Genomic DNA, 24,199 nt, shown 5'->3' with positions numbered 1-24,199 from the left:
AGCCTTCATATTCTGGAATGGAAAGTCATGTAAATTTGCTCATCAGTGTCTCTGACTGGCACTAGACATCACTAGCCCCAACATCATAGTCTTCCCTTAGATGATTGACACTTGTTAGTAATAACATGTTTATATTGTGAGTCTGGATAAAAAGATGATGTCAGTAATCTTCAGTGAGGCTCTATGTACACTGTTGATGTAGAACAAAATAAAAGGACACCACAGCCCTGGGCAGGTCTTACCTTGTGTTTGAGTTAAGAAAACCAAAATCATTAGCCATATTAATTCAAGAAGGAAAAGGAGACAGAAAGCAATTGCGTATATTAGATTGAAGCTCCATTTTCTTTTTGGAACTTGAAGTCAACTGATGACCAAGGATTGCAGACCCTGCCCCGTAATGTAATTTTGAAGAAGCTCCTTTGTAAAGTTTTAAGTCTACTGTGTGTTGGCTATTTGAACCTTGGAGTGCTTTCCCTCTAATGTCATTAGTATTAATTTAGAATTAAAAGAAGTTGATCATTTTCTACAAGAATGGCATAGCTGAAGATGTCTTGCTGATTTTGAAGATGGTATTTTTCCAGAGTTGTCCCATACTGTGAAAGGGAAACAGGAGTCCACACTCACATTAAGGAGAAATAAAGAATAAATGAAAAAAAATCCGAGAACCAGTTGAAAGACCCCTGTGGTTCCCATGCTCCCTGGAACATTTGTTAGTTATTGGCTTTTTTCCCCAGTTGCTTTGTCTACATTACAGAGCAAAGACAGCAGAGGCTGCCTGGTTCTCTTTTTTAGCTTGCTCTCTTCATCATGAGTACAAAGTAGGTGTCTTTGTGAAGCTGTTGGTGGAGAAGTGTTGGTGGAGAGGTGGAGAGGAGATGGGTAGGGAAACAGTGATAGCTCTCTTTATCTTGCCCCTCCCCCCACTGTTAGCTTGGCCATAAACAGGACTTGAGGGCTTTTAAGTAGTCTTAAGTGAAGATTTTAACAAAGAAAAAACATACATGATGGGTTTTTATTCTGTGGGGAGGAGGGAGTGGAATTTTAAATATCTGCCCATCCCACGGAGGGAAAACGAGGAAAGTTTTATATTCTCCATGCTGCCTTGAATAACTGTCAAAAATTCTCTGCAGTTTTTGGCTAGCTGGCTGCCTCGATCTGGAGGCTGGCATTGTGTTTTCTTAACCTACAATTAACTACCATCCACTCAAAATTCAACCAGTAACAGTCATATTCTTTGGTGCTTTTTAAGGAACTCTTTCTTAAAGGTTCTTACAGTTCTTTTCCTATCCTTGAAAATACCAGTTTTTAGTATAAAAGTTACAAAATTAGATATTGGGAAATTTACTTACCAAGGGTCTCCTAGGCCACCCAGCCTAGGCACAGTAATTTTAATTAGTTTAAATTGAAATTGCAAATAGCCCCATGTAGTCAGTGCCCTTTATATTAGTCGGTACAGAGCTGGAGGGCTGGGAGACAGGGGTTAGAGCATCAGGTAAATGTTGTAACACCAGTAGTGGTAAGCTGGGAGAGAAGCAGCCGCAGTTTGGTGAGTGAGGGGGATGGAGCGGTTGAGGATCTTCATGGAAGACATCTTGGGGAAATGATATTAGATGATCGATTGCAGACCAGACCAAAGGTAGGAAAGATGGTGTGTGTGAGGGAAATAGTTTGAACACACTTTAGGCATTTCTGGATAATTAATTGCCCCCTACTTTTTAAAAAAAGATTTTATTTATTTATTTGACAGAGATATCACAAATGGGCAGAGAGGCAGACAGAGGGAGAGGGGGAAGCAGGCTCTGCTGAGGAGAGAGCCCGATGCACGGCTCAATCCTAGGACCCTGGGATCATGACCTGAGCCAAAGGCAGAGGCTTAACCCACTGAGCCACCCAGATGCCCCAATTGCCCTTTGTTTTTAATGAAACATGAAAGAGGGAATGCTTCTGAGAATGAATTTGAAAAAACATGTCACAGAACACTCAGTGTTCCTTCTTATTTTGAGATTTAAAGACTTTTCATAATTTTAGGCAATGGTTAAAGTTCATGTTCCCTGGAAACAGAACCTGAGCTCAGGATCCTTGTGTATATGATTTTGAGGGAGAGTTGTCAGGAGAAGGGAGGTAGGGGGAAGGGGGAGCAGGGGACACAGCTAAGCAAGGATGTGCTCTCAGCCGGAGACAACCTCAGCCCGAGCCCACAGGAGTTCTGGAGCTTGCACTGCGCACAAAGCTGGGCCCTCCTGGGTGAGGGACGGGTCTTTGGTATCCTTCCCTGTCCCCATCGGTCACTGATTGTGGGCCACACTGGTGAAAGTGGCGGTTGGCTGTGTAACCTCCTGGGTGGGTGTCTCCAGTCAGCAGAGGGTAATTCTGGAAACGAGAGTAGTGGTAACCGTCTAATATCCAATGTTGGTAAGAACTGGTGGGTGGGGGCCGCCGCCTGGTAGGGGGATCGAGCTGGGCACCTCCATCCAGGACTGTGCTGACCCTCGAGAACGTAGATAACTGAGGAACGTGGATAACTGAGTAGCTTTGGATAGACTTGGGGGCAGAAACAGATAGAAGGTGTAGGATTTCTTTGGTCATCCTGGAACTTCCTGGCGATTGTGGACTCAGCCGATAGGTTGTTGTCATTAACACAATTACGGAACTATTGGGTTCTTCATGCAACACCTGTTTATCGCCAGCCTACCGCCTGCCTGGCATTGGGTCTGTGGGCTTGGAATCTTGCCAAGTGAGGGCCATTTATTTAGTAGACACCGTCCCTGCCAATGACATATTTAATGTCAAAGAGATCATTGCAAGGGATCCTGGAGAAGCTTAACCACAGAAGCTGCCAAGGTTTACTCTTATCAAGGTTCTGAAGACACCAATCTTGGCTAAAACATTTATAAATGATGCTCTCAAAGACCTACGTAAAGCAGTTGGGCTCTTTGAAGGAAAGTTCTACATTTTCTGCCCACTGAGGTTGGCTGCTGCTGCTGCTTTCTTTCTTTCTTTCTTTCTTTTTTTTGCTTTTTAAAGATTTATTTATTTATTTTAGAGAGAGAGTGACAGAGTGCATGTGCATGTGCGCCCACGAGAACACGACAGGAGCAGGGGAGGAGAATCTCAAGCAGATTCGCTACCAGGCATGGAGCCCCACAATCCCAAGAGCATAACCTGAGTCAAACAAACGCCCAGCTGACTGAGCCACCCAGGCGCCCCAGAGGTTGGCTTCTTAGCAGAGGAGCTGGCTGGCCATGGTGCCACCGTCGTCAGTGTGATTTAACCCTGATGGACTGAGTGCTTACAGGCGCAGATGACCTTATGCCTGTCACCTTGTTACGGTCTTCACGGCCATCCCCCTGGGAGGTGATGGTGATCATGCAGGCCCCCATGGCAGTGAGGACCGGAATGTACTCCACCAGCAGAGATGAGGGCCAGGTCCCTCTGGGCTCTGGCACTCAGGGTGGGTACTGGGCCCACTGCTAGAGCTTTCTGGGACCTGGTCTTGGCACGGTGACTTCCCTACTTTTAGATTAGAGGAAAACCAAATCCTGTTTGGATTCCCTAAAGGAAGAAAAGTTTGTACCTCAAGCTTTACCCCAACATCACTCTGTTTGGAATCTTAATACACTTTAGGGAGTTGTGTTTTTAGATCATCCTGTCTATGGGGATAGCAGGAAAAAGCTCACTTTTTTGCCAGCGACATGAATACTCTGTGACTTTATTTTGCCCAGTTGGGATGCTGGCTGCTTTAACAATTAGGGCAGAGCTAAACTGAGGCTGCTTTGCTTAGGTCCTGTTGATGAGTTGGCGTCCTGCTCTGTTTCCTTTTGTTGGTCCCAAGAGTTTTGCTTTATTCCACGGTTACAACTGACATCTCTAAATTTGTCTGAGGCCATTGACACTTCATGTTCTTACTAATTGGCTGTGTGGCCTTGGGCCCATTGTGTACCCCTTTGTCTACATTTGTTTCTGAAAACCGAGGGTATTGGGTTATTGGCCTTTTGGTTCTAACATACAAAGAGTTTCACCCACACAGTCTCTGCTCCCACATATCCTCCTTAGGACTCCCTTTGCATCCTTCTTAGAGTGGGTCCAAGGCATTACTTCTGTTTACAAAGGATGCATATTTCAACATAAGCAATTCCTGAGAATTTTTACCAGTAAACACGATCAATTGTGTAATGACTGCATCTTCAATATTTATGGAAAGTTATTCCTCCATCTGATGTTCCCAGTCCTCAGATAAAGAATGCAGTGGAGCTAATCATGTTATTTCTTCCTGAGGGAACTTTGGTAATATGTATCTTTCATGGACTCCATCCATTTTATTAACTTGTCTTCTTTATTGGCATATAATAAATCATAGTATTCCCGTATCATTATTTTATGTAAGAGGCCTCAGTACTTTCCCAAATATGTTGTCGCTCCTGAATATAAGGGAAACATCAATTGTTTCCAAAACATGTGTTTTTTGGAAACATCTCCTTTTAAGTTGCTTTACTTGCTTGCTATTTAATTATATGGTGTACATGGTGGTTGTCTGATCAAGAGGTCAAAATCATTTAAAAAGGGCTTTTAAGGAATCCACGGGCTCCTTGATCCTGTATAATAATGCTTAGTGGAGGTGTCTAACGGCCCCGGAGGTGAACAGCTGATAAACAAGGGGTCAGAGTCTGCAGGACCAGCATTTTCAGATGGTTCAAATATTCCCAGTGTCTCTGCATCAGTCTGAGGTCCATCCAAACCGAAACAGGAAGATGAGAAAGGGGATACATGTGCTCGGTCTATCTAGAAGAAAGAAGATGGGTTTTGCTTGTAGAATTATTTCTGCCGCCTCCCCTAGAGAAATGGATTGTGGTGTAACTCTATCTAGCCCAGTGTGTTTAGATATTGTTAAGACACAGGTCAGTGGAGACTGGTGATCTGTGGAAGGCCTTTGGGTGACCAGTCAGGAAAAGGAAAATATGAGGTCTTAGAGGCATCGAGTCAGCTGGAGATTGTCCTTTGTCCTTCCAAAGAGCCTCCCTGAGCAGCACAGAGAAAAGCAAAATTCAACCCACATCAAGTTTCTTGGGCCACAGCAGACAATTGGGATTAAAAATCCAGGTCATAGAAAACAACAGCCTGGTCTGAGAGCCATGCCCTGTTGGAATTTTACTGAGTGAGAGGTGACACCTCAGGGATGAGATCGTGGGTGAGTTGGGGTGTGTTGGGAGGAAACAGTAAACCCAGGGGTGAGACAGAAGAATAAGCTGTCCCCAGGGGAAGCTTCCTTTTGGAAGCTTTGGATGTCGCAATGAGGGACAGCCTGAGTGACAGGGTAGCATCTGGTGAGCCTCAGCAAACCCAGAGCTGAAGGGAAAAGCGAAGCATAAAAGCTTCATGTGATGAAATCATCAGAAAGTGGGAGAAGGGTTCATCTGGAGGAAAAGCTGTTGGAGAGAAATGGCATTCTTGTGGTCCCTGGATTGTCTGAGGCCTCACCGGCCCAGGGAGCAAATGAGGCCACGTTAATATTAATGCCCAGTTTGGAGTTATGTGGCCCCCCTGCTTACACGGGACCTCAGCCAGCATCCTCCGAGTCCCCAGGACAGCGTGTCACCTGTGCTCAGGTACATGGCAGCTCCTACTCTTTCTCCAACAGTTAAAAGTCACTCCTCACTCCCCACCCCTGCTGTCCGTGTGCCCCCAGGACCCCACATTGCCCTCTTCTGCTGTGCTGGGGAAGGTGGGGTGGCTGCCTCTGTTTACTCTTGTATCTTGTCATCTGGGTCACAGAGCCTCACACAGGCTTTCAAAACCCAGCTCCTTCCGTGTCCCTCATTAACCCTGTGCTCCGAGGATCGGAAGGGCGGGTACAGAAGCCATTCCACGGCCTCTTTGCCACCGCCTCTCATCTTCTTTCTTCCTCCCAGGTGTCTGGTGCGGGTGCACAAAACACCTCCTCTTCCCTCTTCCCTCGCTCCCTCGAGCAACCGGTGCACATACATTCCAGAGAAGTAATCCCGCCCCTAGGTGACAGCCATCCCTGGATCCCACCTTGTAAGGGGTTGCGTCACGCCACCATGCTTTCAGTAATAATCAAGGGGATGTGCACCAGTCCGAGGACTTCATAACCTCCCCCGTCATGGTCTGCCAGCCACTTCGGTGATGCAAAAGGTAGTCTGCAGTGGGGCTTCTTTAACTTCCAGATGCATCAGACCACCTGGGGATTGTGTTCAAATGCGGAATCTGATGCTGTAGGTCTGGGCTGGGGCCTGGGATTCTGCATTTCCAACAATCTCCCAGGTGAGTGCCTGCTGGGGGGCCGCTCTGGGTCGTTGAAGTGGTCCTTCCCTCCTTCGCTTCTGTTGGCTGCACTTCAGTGAGAACTCAGGCAAGGGAGCTTTGACTGGACTTTCAGTTTCACAGCACTGGTCGCATCGTGTTTTAGTTACATATCATACGTTCCTTACTCCCATTGGGAGAATAAAGGTACTGTAGGTTGTAATACTACTTTCAGGAATTGGTTTGTGGGCCACTTTGAAATTGCTGATAGCTGACTGGCATTCCCAGAAGGATACTCTGGAACTTGTCTCTATATCTATGTTTCTCAAGGTGCAGTCCTTGAACAAGCAATGTAGGCATCACTTGGGACCTTGTTAGAGACACAGACTTTCAGGACCTACCCTAGACCTTGACTGGTTGAATTAGTTCCTGTACGTGAACACGGTTTGCAGGCAGTGTGTGTGCTCTAACACATGAGAAGTCTTGCTCCATGAAACACGGTACATAGGGAATGGGAGGTGCTGGCTTAGCCAGTTTAGCCGGACGCTAAAGGAGGCACATCAATGACGGTAGGAAAGTTCCTACTTTCCTACTTTCTAATGACAGGAAGTTCCTCCCTTGGTCATCGGTCCTCTTTGTCGTGGAGTGTCCTGCGGTGTTTGGGGAGAGAGGAATATGCTTTCTGGCTTGCATGGAACATGGAGGTTTTCCAGACACAAAAAAACCAACAGAAGAGGAAGTGAGAAGTGTGGTGTGGTAATGAGGTGTGTAGTGTGTGCAGGGTGAGATCCGGGGAGCAGGGAGCGGGGAAACCAAGGGTGGGAGGAGTTCTTACCCAGAGGGTTGGGATGAGCTTTGAAAGTGAGGAGACACGTAAGCTTGTTCACTTGAAAATCCTCTCCTAACTAACTCCTTGCAACTCCAAAGTAGCTGAGACAGTAGAGTTCTTCTTTTTTTGGAGGGGGTGGGGGGTGGTATAAACAACAGTGTCTCCTAGTAACGGAGGCTAGAGGTCTGAAAGCCAACTAGCAGTGTTGGTTCCTTCTGAGGGCCATGGGGGTAGGAGCTGGGGTAGGACTCTCTGCTTGGCTTGTGGGTGACCACCTTCATGTTCACATGGCATTCTCCCTGGACAATTGTGTCCAAGGCAATGAGCAGTTTTGCCTGGCCAGTATCCATTGTGCTTTCTTCTTTTTCTTCACTGGTTTCTTTGTTGTTGTTGTTGTTAATTAAGTACAGTTGACACACAATGTTAGATTAGTTTTGGGTGTACAACATAGTGATTCGACAAATCTAGATGTTATGCTGTGCTCAGTCCAAGTGTAGCTACCATCTGTCACTGTACATCGCTATGACAATATCATTGACTCTATTCCCTGGGCTGTGTCTTTCATTCCATGACTGAGAGCGTGTATCTCCCCCATACTCTCCCCCATTTTGCCCATCCCCCAAACCCTCCCTTCTGGCAACCACCAGTTTGTTCTCTGGATTAACGGATCTGATTCTGCTTCTTGTTTGTTTGTTTAGCAAATTCCATCTTTAAATCGGTGAGTAGCTTAGGAGAGAAATATTGGGCATCTGTTAGGCAGGCTATAACAAAGACTGGCAAATATCCTTCACTCAGAGACCATACAAGTTTCTTGTGCCAGTAAGCTGGGAGGCACATAGGAGAGTCGGCGTGAGTAGGTCAGCAGATTAAAAGACGACCCAGACCAGGGGCACCTCTGAGATGAGAGTTGGAAAGGGTCTTTTTAATTACTGTTTTTGATGTCTTGGTTCGATGTGTTGGTTCGCATTGATTAGAGACTGAAGTGTCATCAGTAATGACGGCCAATAAATAGCACGGCAAGTTCATCTTATTACCTTATCTTTATTAATTTCTCTGGCTTTGATCAATATGGATGTTGGCCAGGCTTGCAAGTTACAAAAACAGTAGCATTTTTGAGGTTTAGTGACTGGAGGCTGCATTCCAATTTTTTATTCGTTTAGAAAACCCTCCTTGGGATGTTTGCATAATCAAATGTAAGTTCACAAATGTTTCTCCTGCCTCATAATCTGCATATGAACAAAATGAGTTTGTTCCCAAACAGCCCCTGGAAAAAGCCCAGGACAAATGATTACTCAGTGAAAGGGGAAAAGATTCCAGCTCCTCCTTCTTCATCTTCTACAAAAGAATGGAAGTGAAGGTTTCTCAGTGCGGCGTCCTGGAGCCAAACGTGATCATTTGGGGGGAACCACTCAGAAATATGAGGTCAAGAAAAGGGGAAGTATTTTAGGAGGAACTTCCCTACTAGGAGAGGAGGTTCTATCCCACTAGATGCATTGACTTTCTTTCAGTCACTTTTTGTTTTTGTACTGCCTATTACCAGATGTTTTGAAACACCAATTTCCATTTCTTTTAGTACCCATAATTTGTAAAGGCTTAAAAAGTGATGATGTATTACTTACGCCCGATAGTAATTTGGTGTGATTCTCCCATTTCTTTTTCTCGTGTGTCATTATAGCTCTCTAGGAACCAAGGTGAGAATTCCAAAGTTAGTGGTGACCTCAGACATAGTTTTTCTTTGTTAGACATATGGGTTAGGATTTAAAAATGACTAGGAAGAGGTACACTCTTTTTGTTCTGACTAAAAAAGATAAGTAAAAGATTAATTTTGCAGGATGGTTCCTTCCTTCTTTCCTTCCTTCCTTTCTTTTTATCTTTATCCTAAACTCCATGAATAGCCTCGTAAATGAAGTGTTATTAAGTGATCATGCAGGAAACTGGGTTAAGGTGACTTCCCATCACTGTGGTAGTCTGGTCAGCATGACAAGATGTAGGTCTGACCACTGTAGAATCAGGTTATGCTAGGTCATCTGAATCGTGGCGGCAGAGAGGAGACAGGATTGCTGGGGACCAAAGCCATTACAAGCAATAAGAGCGAAATGCCCATGCAGTTACTGGCTCACACCAGGCAGAGGATCCTAGGATCAGGGAGCAGGAAGTTCGTTTAGCCTCCCAGAACTGCTGTATGCTTCAGTTTGCTGGAGCGTTCCTCCTATTATCCCGTCCTTACTGGTTTCCTATTTCAATCACTACATGGATGGCAAATTCACCAGCTGAGTCACATTTAGCATCGTTTTCTCTTTGCTCTTGATATGTACAGTAGATTTGGGGGAATCCAAGGTTACAAGACCTGTTTCTTCTGAAGATGGAAGAAAACAAGCACACGCTGAGCACTTTCAGCACGAGTGAGGCTGGCAGGGTAGAGACAGAGGCTCAGAGAGAGTCCAAAACTTCCCCAAGGTCCCATGGCTAGGAAGAGCCTGGTAGAGCCAGGGTTTAAGTGAGGTCTCTGACGCTGTGTTTAATGTTCTTCGAATGCCTCTAAAATAAAGCTATCACATGCTCTCCCTTGCCTGTATTAGTCCTTTATAAACACTGCTTTGGCCGATTTCCTTGTGGTAAATGGATGTCTGTGGTCATGCTTTCTTCCACCTCTCTTATTTAATCTCTTTGGAGGGTCTGGGGTGTGATGTCCACTGAAGCTGAAAGGAGTAACCCTTGGTTGTCTCCAAGGAGAGCTGGCAGACTGAGACTTGGTATTCATGTTGAATGTTAGTGCTGGGAACTGGTTCCCCAAACCTGCAGTGCCTAGTATTGTTAATGGATGTGCTGAAGGGTAGACTAGATAGCCAGCAGCCAAGCGTCAGTATCTGTCTCAAGTATTCATGTGAAGTGTTGACTTAAGGAACAAACAGAGCTTCCGAGGAGGGAGCTGACTGTGAAAGTGAGGTCAGGGAAGGTCTGGAGGCGGATGTGGGTCCCAGGTCTTACCAGTTGGTGAGGCTTGGGTGGATGTAAGGAGTGAGGGGGCTGTGGGGTTGGGATGGGTAGAGGTGCTGGATTATGGAGGGCCTTACATGTCAAGCTGAGGAGTTTCAGTTTGGCCCCCAAGAAGGTAATAAGGAGCCACCGTAGGTTCTTGAGCAGAGGAGTGGCTCAGCAAAAGCAGTGTTTGTTCTGCTATGTGTATATGTGGGGGGTTAGATTGATTCTGGGGAGAAACCCTATAAACATTTGTATTTAGGGTGTATGAGGCAAAAGCAGCAGTACTATCAAGTCAAGGTCAATTTATGTTGCTGTAGAAACTTAGAAAAACAGAGTGCTACAACAGCATCTTTTTCTGCGTCACTTTGTGGGAAGCGGCAGGTGACTGAGGACTGGGAATTAGGGTGTTTAATTTTCACTATCTGTACCTTCTTTAACTATTTGTGGTTAATGCGGGGACACAGTAATGGTTATTGTCCTAGATAATTTTAGATTGAGCCACATGGAATTTCCATTCTTTTGCCCATCAAAATGGAAGTACTGGCAGTATCATGTGGTTCCATTTAATCAGTTTTATAAATTGCTGGCGATAAGCAGACACAGGCTGGTCTTTGTCTTTCTGGTTGGCTTGATGGGGGTAGATACCAGGACACTGCTGCTTTTAGTTGGTCTGAGTGTTCCACTGTGCTGCTGTTCTTGGGAGGTGAGGCTATTGCTGGAGACTGAGACCCAAAGTTGTGCTATATCCTTCCTCTCCCTAATGCTTTAATCTCCCCGCATACAGACCAGGCATTCAGAGACTCCTGATTGGATTCTCTCACCTTTAAAGAAGAAAATTTTGCTCTGGACTAAGGATTTTTAAGGGGGGGATGAAGGCTTGCACCTTGAGGTTATGTTTTCCTAGCACTTCCCAGTAGCTTGATGCAGTCAGAACCCAGTTATGTTGGAGAGGTGAGGGACTGAGTTTTCACTCTTGCCCCCAGACACCGGAGGTTTTGAGTGAGTCAGTGATTGCCTGGGCAGTGGACTAAGTGTGCCTGATGGTGGTGGAGCAGAGCTGCTCTGTCTTCATGTTCTTCGTGTCTGTGCCCTGGGATGGGGGCCACTCTTATGGAGCTTTTCTTGGGTTCAGGGATAGGGTGTTCCCAGTTTACTTCCCTCATCAACAGGAATCAGGGCCAGATCTGAAGTAATTTGGCTTGGTACCATCGCCCCCAGAGAGCATGCCCCCTCCTCCACCCCAACTCTGGGTACCACAGGACCAAGTCATCGATCACCATATCCAAACTCCCTAGTTTCACTGGGATCTTGAGGCCATGGGTCCCATCATGATTCACCTTACTGTCATCCTCAGTCATCATTCAGTGTGAGAACGCTACCAGTGTCTGTTTTGTTCCATGAGGACTCTTATATGGTTCCCTGACCTCTCATTGCTGGACCCTTCTCTGGGACCCTCTTGAATGCCCTTCCATGCTTAAACTCCTCCTGCATCCCTAATGTATTTGTCAAATGCTCCCTTGTCTTTTGGGTTCTTCCCTAAAAATCCTTCTCCTTCCCACTCCTTGGAACAGAGAATTCTTTTCCATTGACTTAGCCTGACAAATGTGTGTAGCAGGTCCGACTCCGTGAGAAGCACCACAAGGAAAACGAATGACAACACTAGTCCCCTTGTGCACACACGTGTGAAGGTCGTCTTCCTGGGTATCCTTCCTTAATTCTCCTGTGCGTAAACACAGACATGTGTTACTGCTGTAGATCTTTCTTTCTCTCAACTGTCTCTCCAGCAGAAATGGAGGCAGGTCTCAGAGATTATGAGAAGAAAAGGAAGAACAGATGTCCATAAATAGTGGAACTGTAAACGTGAGTGTTAGGCTCATACATTCATGGCACGTGAGATCAGTCCTAGCCACTACTTGTCATGTAATCTGACACCTGCGTCTAGATGGAAGTCATCTCAGAACAGATTGTACGTGATAATTAAGAAACAAAAACCATTCTGTGTAAATATGCTGGGCCACATTGCGCATCCTGGCACAACCGGGGTTCTTGCTACGATTCAAATGCACGTAAAAATAATTATCTTTAATCTCTTTTTAAAGGAAGCATAAACGGCAGATTCCTACATGTAGGGTAGGACAGATGGGTCCTGTGGGGTAACGTAAGTAATCCGCAGCCCATCCTCACGGGGTAACTCAGTGACACATTCTGTCGTTTTCCTCTTTCCTGAACCAAAATGGAAATTGAACCACTTTTACCTCAACTGTTTCATTCTGGCTGGGCACAGCTGATCAGGAAATACGTCTTGTTTTGTTCAGTCATACAATTTATCAGGAAATACATTGAGAATGAGCACATTTTCATTCACTATTAAAGTTCTGAACATTAATATGGCTTTGGTTTCTTTCTTTCCCCTTTTTCCCCCCTTAATATTGGGAAGAAAAACCATTCAGAGAAGAAAGTTTCTGTACCTACACGGAAACTCCTTTCCACTTCATTTCTCTTTCTTTCTCTTTCCCTTTCCCTCCCTCCCTCCTTTCTTCCTCTCCTCCCTCCCTCCCTCTCTCTCCTTCTTTCTTTTCCTTCCTTCTTTCTTTTTTCGGAACCCTAAGAAATACCTACTATGTCATGCTGGTCCATGAATTCTTGTGAGGTCAAGTGAATTCTGCCTTACCAATATATTACTACCAAAATGATAGTTATCATACAAAAGATATTGAGACTGTAAAGACAGTATTAATAATTGGTCATTACTGTGTCCTTACTGTGTGCCAAACACTCCTTTAAGTGAACTGTAATTAGTTTCCCATTTGCTCTTCACAAAAATGCTGCAAGGAAGGTGTTCTCATTCCTACTTCCTAGATGAAAAAACAGAAACTTGAGTAATTTGCCCACATTCACATCAGTAGCCAATGGCCATGCCAGGATTCAAATCCAGATCTGCCTTAAAGTCTGTGGTCATCACCTCTTCACAGCCTCACCTCACCTCGAGTGAATTCAAAGTCAAGCTGAGAAAACTCTTCTTGGCAGAGAGGTGGGTGAGGTTTGGGTTCTTTAAGGTTCCAGAAGGTTCTGACCTCTTGTTGGTATTTCCTGGGCAGTGAAGCTTAGACCTTTTTATCCCAGTTGTATATCCCTGAAAGACAGCTCACTTCAGGGTAGCAGAAGTCGTGTTTCCAGGGTCAGGCCTCACCTAGTGAGGACTCCCATGGTGTGGCGCATACTGGGGGCCCCTGGGAGGCTCAGAGGAGCCATCACGCCCAACAAAGCCTTGTTCTGCATTCCTTATCTCTTATAGGGGAGACTGGGGATTAGACCCAAAGTGCACAGGCTCCAAGATTTCAAGCAGATCCTCAAAGACCACACTTATATAAAACCATGATAGGATCAGTGACCTTCAGTAAAGCTTTGGCGAAGGCCAAAGGGCTCTTTGAACCCATCATGACTGACGCTGTGTTGTATTTTCTTTTTTTGTTTTGTTTTGTTTATTTAAATTTTTTATTTTTTTTGTGTTGTATTTTCCTCTTGCAGGACATCGAGGCCTGTGTGACCATTCTCTAAAATCTTTAAGCTCAAGAATCACGGAGCAGAAGCTGCAGGGCACATGGCTGCCTGCTGGCCGAGGGAATCTGGAGAAACCTTTGCTGGGGCCACGCGGCTCCATAGTGCCTGTGTTCAGCCCTCAGAGTGGCCTCCACTCCGTCCGCACTGAGACTAGTACCCTGAAGCCCAGGGTGGTGACTGTGGTGAAGCTGGGTGGGCACCCCCTCCGGAAAATCACTCTGCTCCTCAACAGACGGTCCGTGCAGGGCTTTGAGCAGCTCTTGGCTGACATCTCGGAGGCCCTGGGCTTTCCCAGATGGAAGAACGATCGCGTGAGAAAACTCTTTAACCTCAAGGGCAGGGAGATCAGGAGTGTCTCGGATTTCTTCCGGGAAGGGGATGCTTTCATAGCCATGGGCAAAGAGCCGTTGACACTGAAGAACATTCAGGTAGCTATAGAAGAACTGTACCCCAGCAAAGCCCGGGCGCTGACACTGACCCAGCACAGCCGAGCCCCTTCTCCCAGGCTAAGAAGCAGGCTTTACAGCAGGGTCCTGCGAGGGGGGCACCACTGTGGGGAGACTGAGACTGCCAAGAGCTGTGGGGAGGCTGCCCGGTCCAAGGCAGCCAGCAGACATCAGGGAAAGGACCCTGCGGAGCCAGCGCTGGGGGACAGGGCCAGGCTGCAGAAGAAGTGGGTTGGGGGAAAGTGGGACCCCGAGCCCGGCAGCAGACCGCCTAGGGAAGCTACTCTGGAGAGACCTGAGAGTGGAGAGAAGCACCTGGGCGTGGAGATAGAAAGGACCTCCGGTGAGATCATCCGATGTGAGAAGTGCAAGAGAGAGAGGGAGCTCCAGCAGGGCCTGCAGAGGGAGCGGCTGTCCCTGGGGACCAGCGAGCTGGACCTGGGGAAGTGCCAGAGGTATGACGCCTCGGAGAAGCTGGTGAGGACCAGGAGTTGCAGGCGGTCCCCGGAGGCCCACCCTGCAGCCGGGGAGGAAGGGTGGAAGGGCGAGAGCCACAGGAGCAGCCCCAGGAACCCCACTCAGGAGCTGAGGAGGCCCGGGAAAAACCCGGACAAGAAGGAGGACAGAGACCTCGAATGTCAGGAAGGTCATGCTCAGGCAGCCACCAAAGCCAAGCGGGAGCTTGGGGAAGCCCAGCCGGTCAGAGAAGATGGGCTGCGGGACGTGAAGAGGGAGGCCAGGAGCGCCTGCAGGAACAGGCCAGGTGGCTGGCAGCCCAGGGAGCAGCAGGCAGAGCCCGAGGCGCTCCCCGGGCCGCGCGGGGGCGAGCAGGACGCAGACCAGGAGAAGCAGCCCTGTACGCAGGCATCAGGGGTCAGGAAGCCTGCCACTCGCGGGGAGAGGGAGCCCAGGAGCGGCCGGAAGCGGCGACCGGCGGGCCTGCTGGCCACAGACGTGCACAAGCATTACGAGGCAGGCCGCGTGCTCGGGGACGGCAACTTCGCGGTGGTCAAGGAGTGCCGGCACCGCGAGACCCGGCAGGCCTACGCCATGAAGATCATCGACAAGTCCAAGCTCAAGGGCAAGGAGGACATGGTGGACAGCGAGATCCTGATCATCCAGAGCCTCTCCCACCCCAACATCGTGAAGCTGCACGAGGTGTACGAGACAGATGCGGAAATCTACCTGATCATGGAGTACGTGCAGGGCGGGGACCTCTTTGACGCCATCATCGAGAGCGTCAAGTTCGCCGAGCGCGACGCCGCCCTCATGCTCATGGATCTGTGCCGGGCGCTGGTGCACCTGCACGACAAAAGCATCGTGCACCGGGACCTCAAGCCGGAAAACCTGCTGGTAAGCCCCGGCTGCCGGGTGGTGGGGAAGCGTGCCTCCTACACGGTTACCCCTACATTCTGGAACAGGGCCTTCATGTCATTTTAACAGTCTTGAGCCAGGATTTAAAACTTTGGTTTTAGGTCATAAGTAGCTGAGGCCTGTGGGTGTCGATGAAATTATTGAAAAAGCAACCTTTTAATTAATTAATTAATTTATTTATTTTTGGGCAACCTTTCGATTTAAATAAAATGGGAAATGCCTCCTCATTCTTGGGGGAATGATGCTTCTGCCTTGACCGTTCCCGGGTACACTTAATTTCCTGCACATTTGCCTCTGGCCTAGGTACCAGCAGGAGCTGTCCCTGTGGGCTTTGAATCACCCTCCCATGGAAGCACCCCCTGGCTATTGAAGAGAACCTCTTGTCAGGGGGTGAGAGGCTGCCTCTGGAGTCAGATAACCTGGCTTTCTTAGTTACTTGCTGTAGGATAAGTTTTTCACATCTCTGGGCCTTGGTGTCCTTATTTATAAAACAGAAATATTAACAGTTCTTGTCTGACTCTGTTGAAGGAGGACGTCTGGGAGCTGGCCTGGCATTCACACTTCAGCTGTGGGGTTTTCCTGTTGAAGATAGACGGTCTCACGGAGTGCCAACATCAGATGAGGACACTCTGTGACCTTGATGGTCAAGACAAAAACAAGACCCCTTTATAATCATGTCCAAATGCAGATAAACCAAGATTTTCCAAATCACGTAGGACCACACATCCCCTTTTGGCTACTGTGAGTGACTGCCTCACTTCATTCCTCCTACCTTCTTGGTAAGAATTACTGAAACACCCCATTGTAGAATTATCCTCATTTCCGACAGTAGCCAATTTGGAGCAAAACCCTGCTTTCTTGAGCCCTCCCCCAAATCACCTAACAACCCCAATCTTAAAGTCCTTTGACAAAATCTTATTTGAATTCCTGGGCCCCAGTGGTGTACCTTCTCTTTTGTTGCAGTGAGTGAGTAAACCCAGCGCTCCTGAGCTGCAGGTGGGTTCTTGGTGGTCTCTGTTCACGTGGTCACTCTCTGGCACCTTTATTTGCACGATATTCAAATAAATAAATAAATAAGATCTTGGGAAAAAAGATCTTATTTATTTATTTGAGAGTGAGTGAGACAGAGACAGAGAGGGAGAGTACAAGTGGAGGGAAGGGCAGAGAAGGGGAGAAGCAGACTCTCCAATGAGCAGGGAGCCCAATGCGGGGCTTGATCCCAGGACCCTGGATCATGACCCAAGTTAAAGGCAGAAGCTTCAGTGACTGAGCCACCCAGACGCCCCATCCCACTTTCTTCTTAGCCCTGATCACCTCCTGATACATTCCCTATTTATTCTTCCTTTTCTTTTGTCCTCTTACAGGAAAGACAGTTCCATGACAGCAGGCACTTGGTTTTGTTCAGACTTTACCCCAAAACCCAAACAGTTCTGTCACATGGCAGACCATCTTTAAATAGTAGTTAGATGAAGGAATGGATTCAGACCAGAGTGTGTTGGCTGCCAAACAGCCAGCATTCCACCCGTGGCGCTGGCCATCATTGTTACCACTTTAGAAATGACTCTGATGTTAAGGTCACTATCGCAAGCAGGAATCCCAAGCCAGATGGCCGTAGATAGAGCACCAGTGAACGGGGAAAATGATCTCATGAGCCACATTTTTTTTTTTTTTTCTTTTTGGCAGGGCTTTAGCCTGTTTTCCTAAATTTCATGCCTGTAGACCCAGCCTAGGAACATCATTCCACAGTATATTCATCCGTCTGTAACCTGCTCCCACAGACAAACAGAAACACCAAGAGAATGAAACGAATTATCTAGTGAAATGAAGTCTGTGTTGATCCCTCAGTCCAGCAACCTTGTTTTTGCCCAAATTGGTAGACCTGAAGAAGCCATTTGATCGGTTTCCTGAGAGGTCTGAAAGATGACCGCATGTCTCCCTTTGAAAAAATTTCATTTCTGCGTTAGCTGAGTGTTCTCATCCTTTCTTCAGCAGCCTTTTGATTGTTCCTGTCTTCTGGGTCTGAGCCCGGGCGTTCTCCACGTGTGGTGCACTGTGTGCTGTTGATAACGGACATGCTGGAATGAGCCTCGGATATTTTCAGCGAATTGTCTCAGCAGAAGAGGTTCTGGTTAGAGGCCTGGGTGTTCTCTCTGAGCTGCACAGTTTGCGCGTGTGCCTCGTCAAGCATTATAAGGGTCGTACAAGCTTTGGGTGTGTGCAGTGAGATAATGTATCCTCTAGGATTGTCTTCCTTTGGGACAGGCATCTCAGCTGGCATTTTCTCAGCCAGGTCCCTGGACCAGTGCGTGGAGCCAGCTTATCTCCTGGGCCATGGAGGCTCTCACTTATGTAATGGGATTCACTTGTCAGTGGTTTTTAAAATGGAGAAGGCACGGGTTTGGATCTCATGGCGAAGTTTACTTGAGGAATTAGAGAAACTGCAGGGACTATGTTTAGTATGGACAAGCTGACTGCCTTTGAGAGGTCATTTGACAACTCTGCGTGGATTTAAATGTCAGGACGTGTGTGTCTTTAGTGTCCTTAAGGGCAGTGAAGTGGGTATGTGCCTGTACCTGAATGCGGGCTCGTGTGTGTGTGTGTGTGTGTGTGTGTGTGTGTGTTTTCTGAGAGAGAGGCACAACAGCGGAGGAAGTATAATTTTCAATCTTAATACATGAGTTATTTATTGGTGTTGATTGTAACTTGTATTTAGACCTTTTTCTCTGATTTCAAAGGAAGCCCACTTTTTTCTTTTTTACCTTTTTCTTCATCCTCCCCCCCCTTTGTGGTGGTATGGCTCCTTCAGAAATTGCAAAAAAGCTCCACATCTGAGTCATCTTCGGTGAAATAAGCGAATCTCTTTTCTGTGCCGTGGATCATTTGTCTGCTTGCATTGATCAAAATGAAAAGGTCTGTCACATTTATAAGTCACATTAGTCCTTTTTCTGGGTAAGTAAAGTCCAACATATTGTTGTGTCAAGTCTAAATGCTAATGTCAGTGTTTTACGGCTTTTCAGACAGTTCTGATAGCACTGGATTTGGCAGTTATTTATTGGTGTTGATTGTAACTTAGGAGCAGTGGGCTCATGGTCTGGGCTTAGAAGGGTGTCATCTCTCAGCTTGCTGGTCTGATAAACACTTCACAAACTTGCTTGATCTGCTAAGACTTACTATTAGCAAATACCACCATGATGACCACTGTCCCTCAATGAATGAATGAATTTCCTTCAGTTGCCTTTAATTTAGTGTTTACTGCTTGTGCTGAGCTTTGTATTATCAAAGTGATTGTTTGGTCACTCTCTGTATTAAGACCTGACTTTGCTAAACTTAGAAAGGTGATTTCATGTTAGAGCTAGTATCTGACTACATGGGTGACTTTAACTGTTGCTGCTTTTAGAGACTTTCTGAATGTGCAAAGAGGTCCTTATGAATACAGCAAGCTTATCACGTTATTTTAATCAACAGAAATATCTGTGTCTAATAATTGGGCCCCGGGGTACAATTTTAGGTCTATATTGCTGAGTTTATCTATTTCTACTGATCACATTTCCTGATAAGATGCTAGCACTCCTCTTCCCTTTGGATTACTTCGACTCCTGAGATCTTGCAAAAGAAGTTTTAATTATGAGAATTTCCAGCTTGCAGAAATGTTAATTGCTTCTTCTGCCAGTGTGTGCTCCCTTGCTGGGGCTGGAAGGCTCTGTGTGGTGTTGACGGGGCCCTGGTAGGAGAGGAGGGGGCGGACAGGAGCCCGAGAGGTGAGGATGATGACAGCAGCCCACACAGGGTGGGAGATAAGCAGGCCAAGCTCCTGATGGCCAGACGCTGAGATGCTGTGTATGGCAAAGAAGGCTGAGCAAGTGGGTGGGGGAAGACCCTGAAGAGAGGTCAGACAGGAGCAAGGTCATTTGAGACCCTCTGTCCCAGAGGAAGGGCAAAAGAAGGGACTGGTGCCCACTCTAGAAACAGGCTGAAAGGAAGGGGTTGGACAGGGAACTGTGGCTGCCAAGTTCTTGCAGCAGAGACCCTTGGAATCCAGGGCAAACGGTGGTGGGCAGCTGGGGGGACAGGTCACAGCTCATCAAGGATAAAGGTGGTACTTTTTCTGGCCTCTCGTGGGCTCTGGGAAGGAACAGACTATTCTAGGTTTTTAACTGCTGAATGCAACTAGGACAGGGCAGTGACCGACATCCCCAAGGCTGGTAAGGAAAATCTGGCAGGATAATAAATGGCCCAACACACTCCTGGCCATTCTCCCTCAAAAAGAAACCTGTTCAGTCATTTTGTTCATTTAAATTCTCTAGCTTCTTTTCTCCATGTCTACTTGGATGCACAAGAAAGACTCATTGCTTAGTGCCATGAGCAGTGCTGTGGTACACAGTTCTCCCTGGCCTGCACGACTTATCTTTTTCTAGCTCCAGTTTCAATTTTCTTTCCCCTTAGCATCTAAGACAGAGGCATCTGGGGCCTCTCCTTAGCAGTCCAAGTACTCATGAATGCACTTACATGCCAATTGCATTCACTAAACATTTGGCGCCTATGAAGCATATCTTGTTAAGGTATTCTTAACAAAATCAAGAAATGGGGATTTTACCCATAACATGAAATCACTAAAGAAAAAGTGCAGTGAGGCAAGCCTTTTGGTCATTGGCCAATATCGATCAAGTTTGTGGGAAGACAGGTTTATGAGAGATTGTCTCAAGAATCCCAGGTGAATTCCAGCAGGACCCACCAGAGTTAAGACTTTAGGTTTATGTCAGGGAGAGTGGCTCGCCGTCTGCGTTTTAACAGTTTCCAGGAAAATAAAAAGTATCCATATGGTCATTGAACCCACACATTGTCTAAGGCTTGACCACACAGCCAGAAGCTTCAGGAAATTTCTTAAAGTCTTCAAAATTCTAGATACTAGGTCATTTTGAAAACTGAGGTTTTCTTCTGTTTGTTCCTTTTGAAAGAGCCACCTCTGCGACGGTGGGTGTCTGGTAATTTACTGTCCATCAGGAATTATCAGCAACAGAGACAACTTTAAAAGACGATGGAAAATGTTGTGAAATCACTTCTAAAATTGTGACTCCATTCGGGTCCTTTAGTAAAGGTAAAGAAGAGTGATCTGCTAATGTCCTCCTAATGCCTCGGTTCATGGGTGTTGCTGTTGCTCTGAGAGTGATTTCTTGTGATCCATTTGAGGATCTAGGATTCAGTTTCTTAAAAATAAAAAAAAACAACAACCCTGTATTTTCAAAATGCCCTTAATCCGAGGAAGCAAATTGGTAAATCCCTTCAACGAGTGTCCAGGGTCTAAGATCTGGTTGTCTAATTATAGTAATCTGAAACCCTGGTTCTGTTTCAGCTTCTTCTGGATGTCCTACATGTTAGGGGTCATGTGAGGATATGGAGAGGAAGGAGGAAAGGAAAGGAGAGAGGGAGGGGGGGAGGGAAGGACGAAAGGGAGGGAGAGGGAAGGGAGGGGAAGAAAGAGGGAAGGGGGAAGGAAGGAGAGGGAGAGACTAAGACAGATGAAGCACAGAGGTGGAGGTGGGGAGGGGAGCTCAGCTGCGGGTCTCCCTTCTCCCACTGCCTCCTGCGTTAAACCCTGCCAATGTGATTGTGCTGTTCCTGCCGAGCCTTCTGGCTACGGACTCCATAGAACTGGGCATTCTGTGTGGATGCGGATCCACCGTTGATCCCTCCCCCGCCTTTAATTTTTAACTGCCATTTTGGGCAAGGAGACTCCACTTTTCCGTATCAAGACAAAACTCTTAAAATCGCTTTCAGTTAGTCGGCTAGAATATATAGAATCAGGTTGAAAGACTATTGTCGAAGAATCTCCTGTGGGCAGCGCGCTCAGACATTTGACCCCAGGCGCCTTTTCAAGATGGTAAATTTTCCGTGTGGGAACCACCTCTGACGTTTTGACCTTGTCAGATCCCAGGACACCCCTAGAGGCCCGTGAATAAGTGATGGTGACCGTGACAATAGTAATTCTGTTGGTCGTAACTTTGGCTTCACTGGGTAGGACCTTGACCTTGGGAATTTGGATAAATTATGTGCACGGCCATACTGGGGTGGGCTTGGTGACTTATGTCGGGACATTACCTTTCTGGGAAGGAGTTGGAAGCAGAGGTATAAAGCCATGTGCCCGGGGCCTGCGTGTTGGGACCCAGAGGAGCAAGGAATTATAAGGGCTGAGCAGAGGACAAGGACAGGGAGAAGACACCCTTACGGGCTCTCCCGGTTACTGCTGAACTACCTACCAGCTGCGGGGGCACCACGTGACTGACAGTGGGGTAAATCAGCACTTCTTAAACTGCCTTGTGCATGAGAATCTTGATAAGGTGTAGGTGCTGATTTAGTGGGTTTGGGAAGGGCCTGAGATGCTGCATTTATAATAAGCTCCCGGGGGATGTTGATGGTCTGCCGAGCACACCTTGTGGAGCAAAAATGAAGACATCTCGTTGTCTCAGTGACCGGAAGCTGGAGACAGGTGGTTACAGGGGTGGTTAACGGAGCAGGTCAAAGATCTCAAGGCAGTTGCTGCCGTCTCCCTCAGGGACCCCAAATGTCTACACCAGATGCCCACTCCAAGGATCACATTGTCGCACTCACATAAATGGCAGGGAAAGTGGGGGGTGGACTGCTGTGGGTGTTCTCCCTTCCTATCGTGGCAGGAACGCTGGCTCTGGGGCTCCTCACACACACCTTCTTCTATCTCATTGGTCAGGATGAGTCCCTCAGCGTGGGGCTGGCTCAGAGTCATTTCGGGGGTAGGTCATTGCTGCCACGTCCTCCTCACTCTTCTCCCCGTGTCCACTGTGGGGTCACAGGGTTGCTTATGAGTCCTCTTTCAAGAGATCTGGGGGGACTGCTGGATGTAGGACAAATACGGGAGACTACAGCTTTCAGGAATCCATAGATAAGAAGTGCCTGACGCTCCCCTACTGTCCTACTACTCTTCCTGTGCTGTCTTATCTATCTCTCTGTCAAGTAAATAAATAAAATCTTAAAAAAAAGAAAATAAACCTTGTTTCCTCCACGTCCCCCTTCAGCTACCACCCTACTTTTATGAACTACACACACACCCTCCCCAAGGTGTCTGTTCGCCCTGTTTGTAGTTTTCCACGTTCGATTCCATCCTGAACTCCAGGTGAGTTCTCATCCCCATACAGTGCCACCCCCACACCCCTTCTCTGTCACAAAGATGGGGCCGCCGCTGGCCCAGCTGCTGGTGGCAGGAATCTCAGTTGCTCTGGAGCCCCTTTCTTTACTTTCTCCATTCACAACTTCTCTTTGCCTTAGGATGACACTTCTCACCTCCATTCCTCCACTCGAGACCAAGCCACAACCATCTCCTGCTGAGACTATGGCAGTGGCCTCCTCACTGGTCCTCCCTCTTCCTCTAAAGGTCATCTTCCTCCCAGGAGCCTGAGTGATCTCCGAATATAAATCAGACCCTGTAACTCCTGTGTTCAGAGTCATCACTGGCTTTCTGTCACACTCAGGATAAAAGCCAGGTTCATTTCTCCAAGGTCCTGCATGATGTGGCCTCTGGCTTCTTCTCAGAGCTCTACTTTGTCTGCTTACCCCTTTATCCACTCCATTCCTGCCCCTACTTGCATGCCCCTGGACCTTTGCACTTGCGATTTCCTCTACCTGAAAAGCTTTTCCCTAGGATTTGAATATGGCTCACCCTTGATTTTTTTAAATTTTATTTTTTTAATACATTTATAATGTATTATTAACCCCAGGGGTACAGGTCTGTGAATCACCAGGTTTATACACTTCACAGCCATCGCACATACCCTCCCCAATGTCCATAACCCCACCCTCACCCTTGATTTTTTTCAGATATTACTTTCTCAGCGAGTCCTGCCTTAACCACTCCATTTAAAATAGCAACTCCTGCTGCTGTCAGTTTTAGCACTGTCCAGTCGAACTTTCTGTGATCATGGAAATATCCTGTCTCTGCACTGCCCAGTACAATGGCCACTACTATGCGGACACCTAAAATGTACCTTGGGTGTCTGAGGAACTGAACTTTAAATTTTGTTTAAAATAACCACATGTGGTTATGGGAAACTATACCAGACAACACAGCCTTTATTTCACTTTTTCTTTTCTTACCACACTTATCACTGCAGGACTTTACATATTCGTTTGAATATTATTTATTAAGAGAAAGAAGGTTTTATAAGAGCAAGGACTTTACCTGCCTGTTTTATTCACTATTCCTAGTACTTAGAACGATACCTGCCAAACCATAGGCATCTAAATATTTGCTGGGTAAACATCAGATGTTAATTAGCTAGAAAAGTACTGGGGTGAAGGCTTGTCATTGGCCTGTCACGACAGGTCCCAGGGAAGACTTTGTTTCAGCTGGTGCTTTCAATCATTGTTTTGTCTTAGGGTGTCTTTTGCTGTCGAAACGTAAGTTGATTCTAGGCATTGGTATTTCAGTGTGAGTTGGTTTCTAAGATCATAAAGCCCTCATAGCCAGTTGCAAATGGAACCGTGGAGGGAAAAGGCCAGAAGGACCATGATGGATCAAGTAAGGTGTAGGCTTAACCACATCTGAATTTGGAGGGGGGGGGGAGGGCGGGATGGGGGGGTTGCCTACTGTTTGGTGTATACTCTGCTGCCATCTTCTGTTCAGAGATGAACATTGCAAGATCAGATTTAAATTGAGGTACCATTGAAGGACAGGAAGTTGTTAATTGTTCAGAAAAATAAAGACTCCTCTTGAAGTTTTGGG

The 24,199-nt window shown here is 46.9% G+C and overlaps 1 protein-coding gene across 1 annotated transcript in view; it reads left to right on the top strand.

Annotated features, from left to right (window-relative positions):
• Positions 1 to 24,199, top strand: part of DCLK3 (doublecortin like kinase 3) — a 43,924-nt gene that overhangs the window by 6,318 nt on the left and 13,407 nt on the right. Inside the window, exon 2 of the mRNA XM_045089091.1 lies at positions 13,598 to 15,429. Coding sequence (XP_044945026.1) covers positions 13,598 to 15,429 — 1,832 coding nt within the window. The remainder of the gene's footprint in view (positions 1 to 13,597; positions 15,430 to 24,199) is intronic.

This window comes from Mustela putorius, unplaced genomic scaffold (genome assembly GCF_011764305.1).
Source record: "Mustela putorius furo isolate JIRA1106 unplaced genomic scaffold, ASM1176430v1.1 tig00003834_pilon_pilon_pilon, whole genome shotgun sequence".
NCBI lineage: Eukaryota > Metazoa > Chordata > Mammalia > Carnivora > Mustelidae > Mustela > Mustela putorius.
The sequence above is the reverse complement of the archived record's forward strand: the minus strand, read 5'-3'. Positions and strand labels throughout refer to the sequence as shown.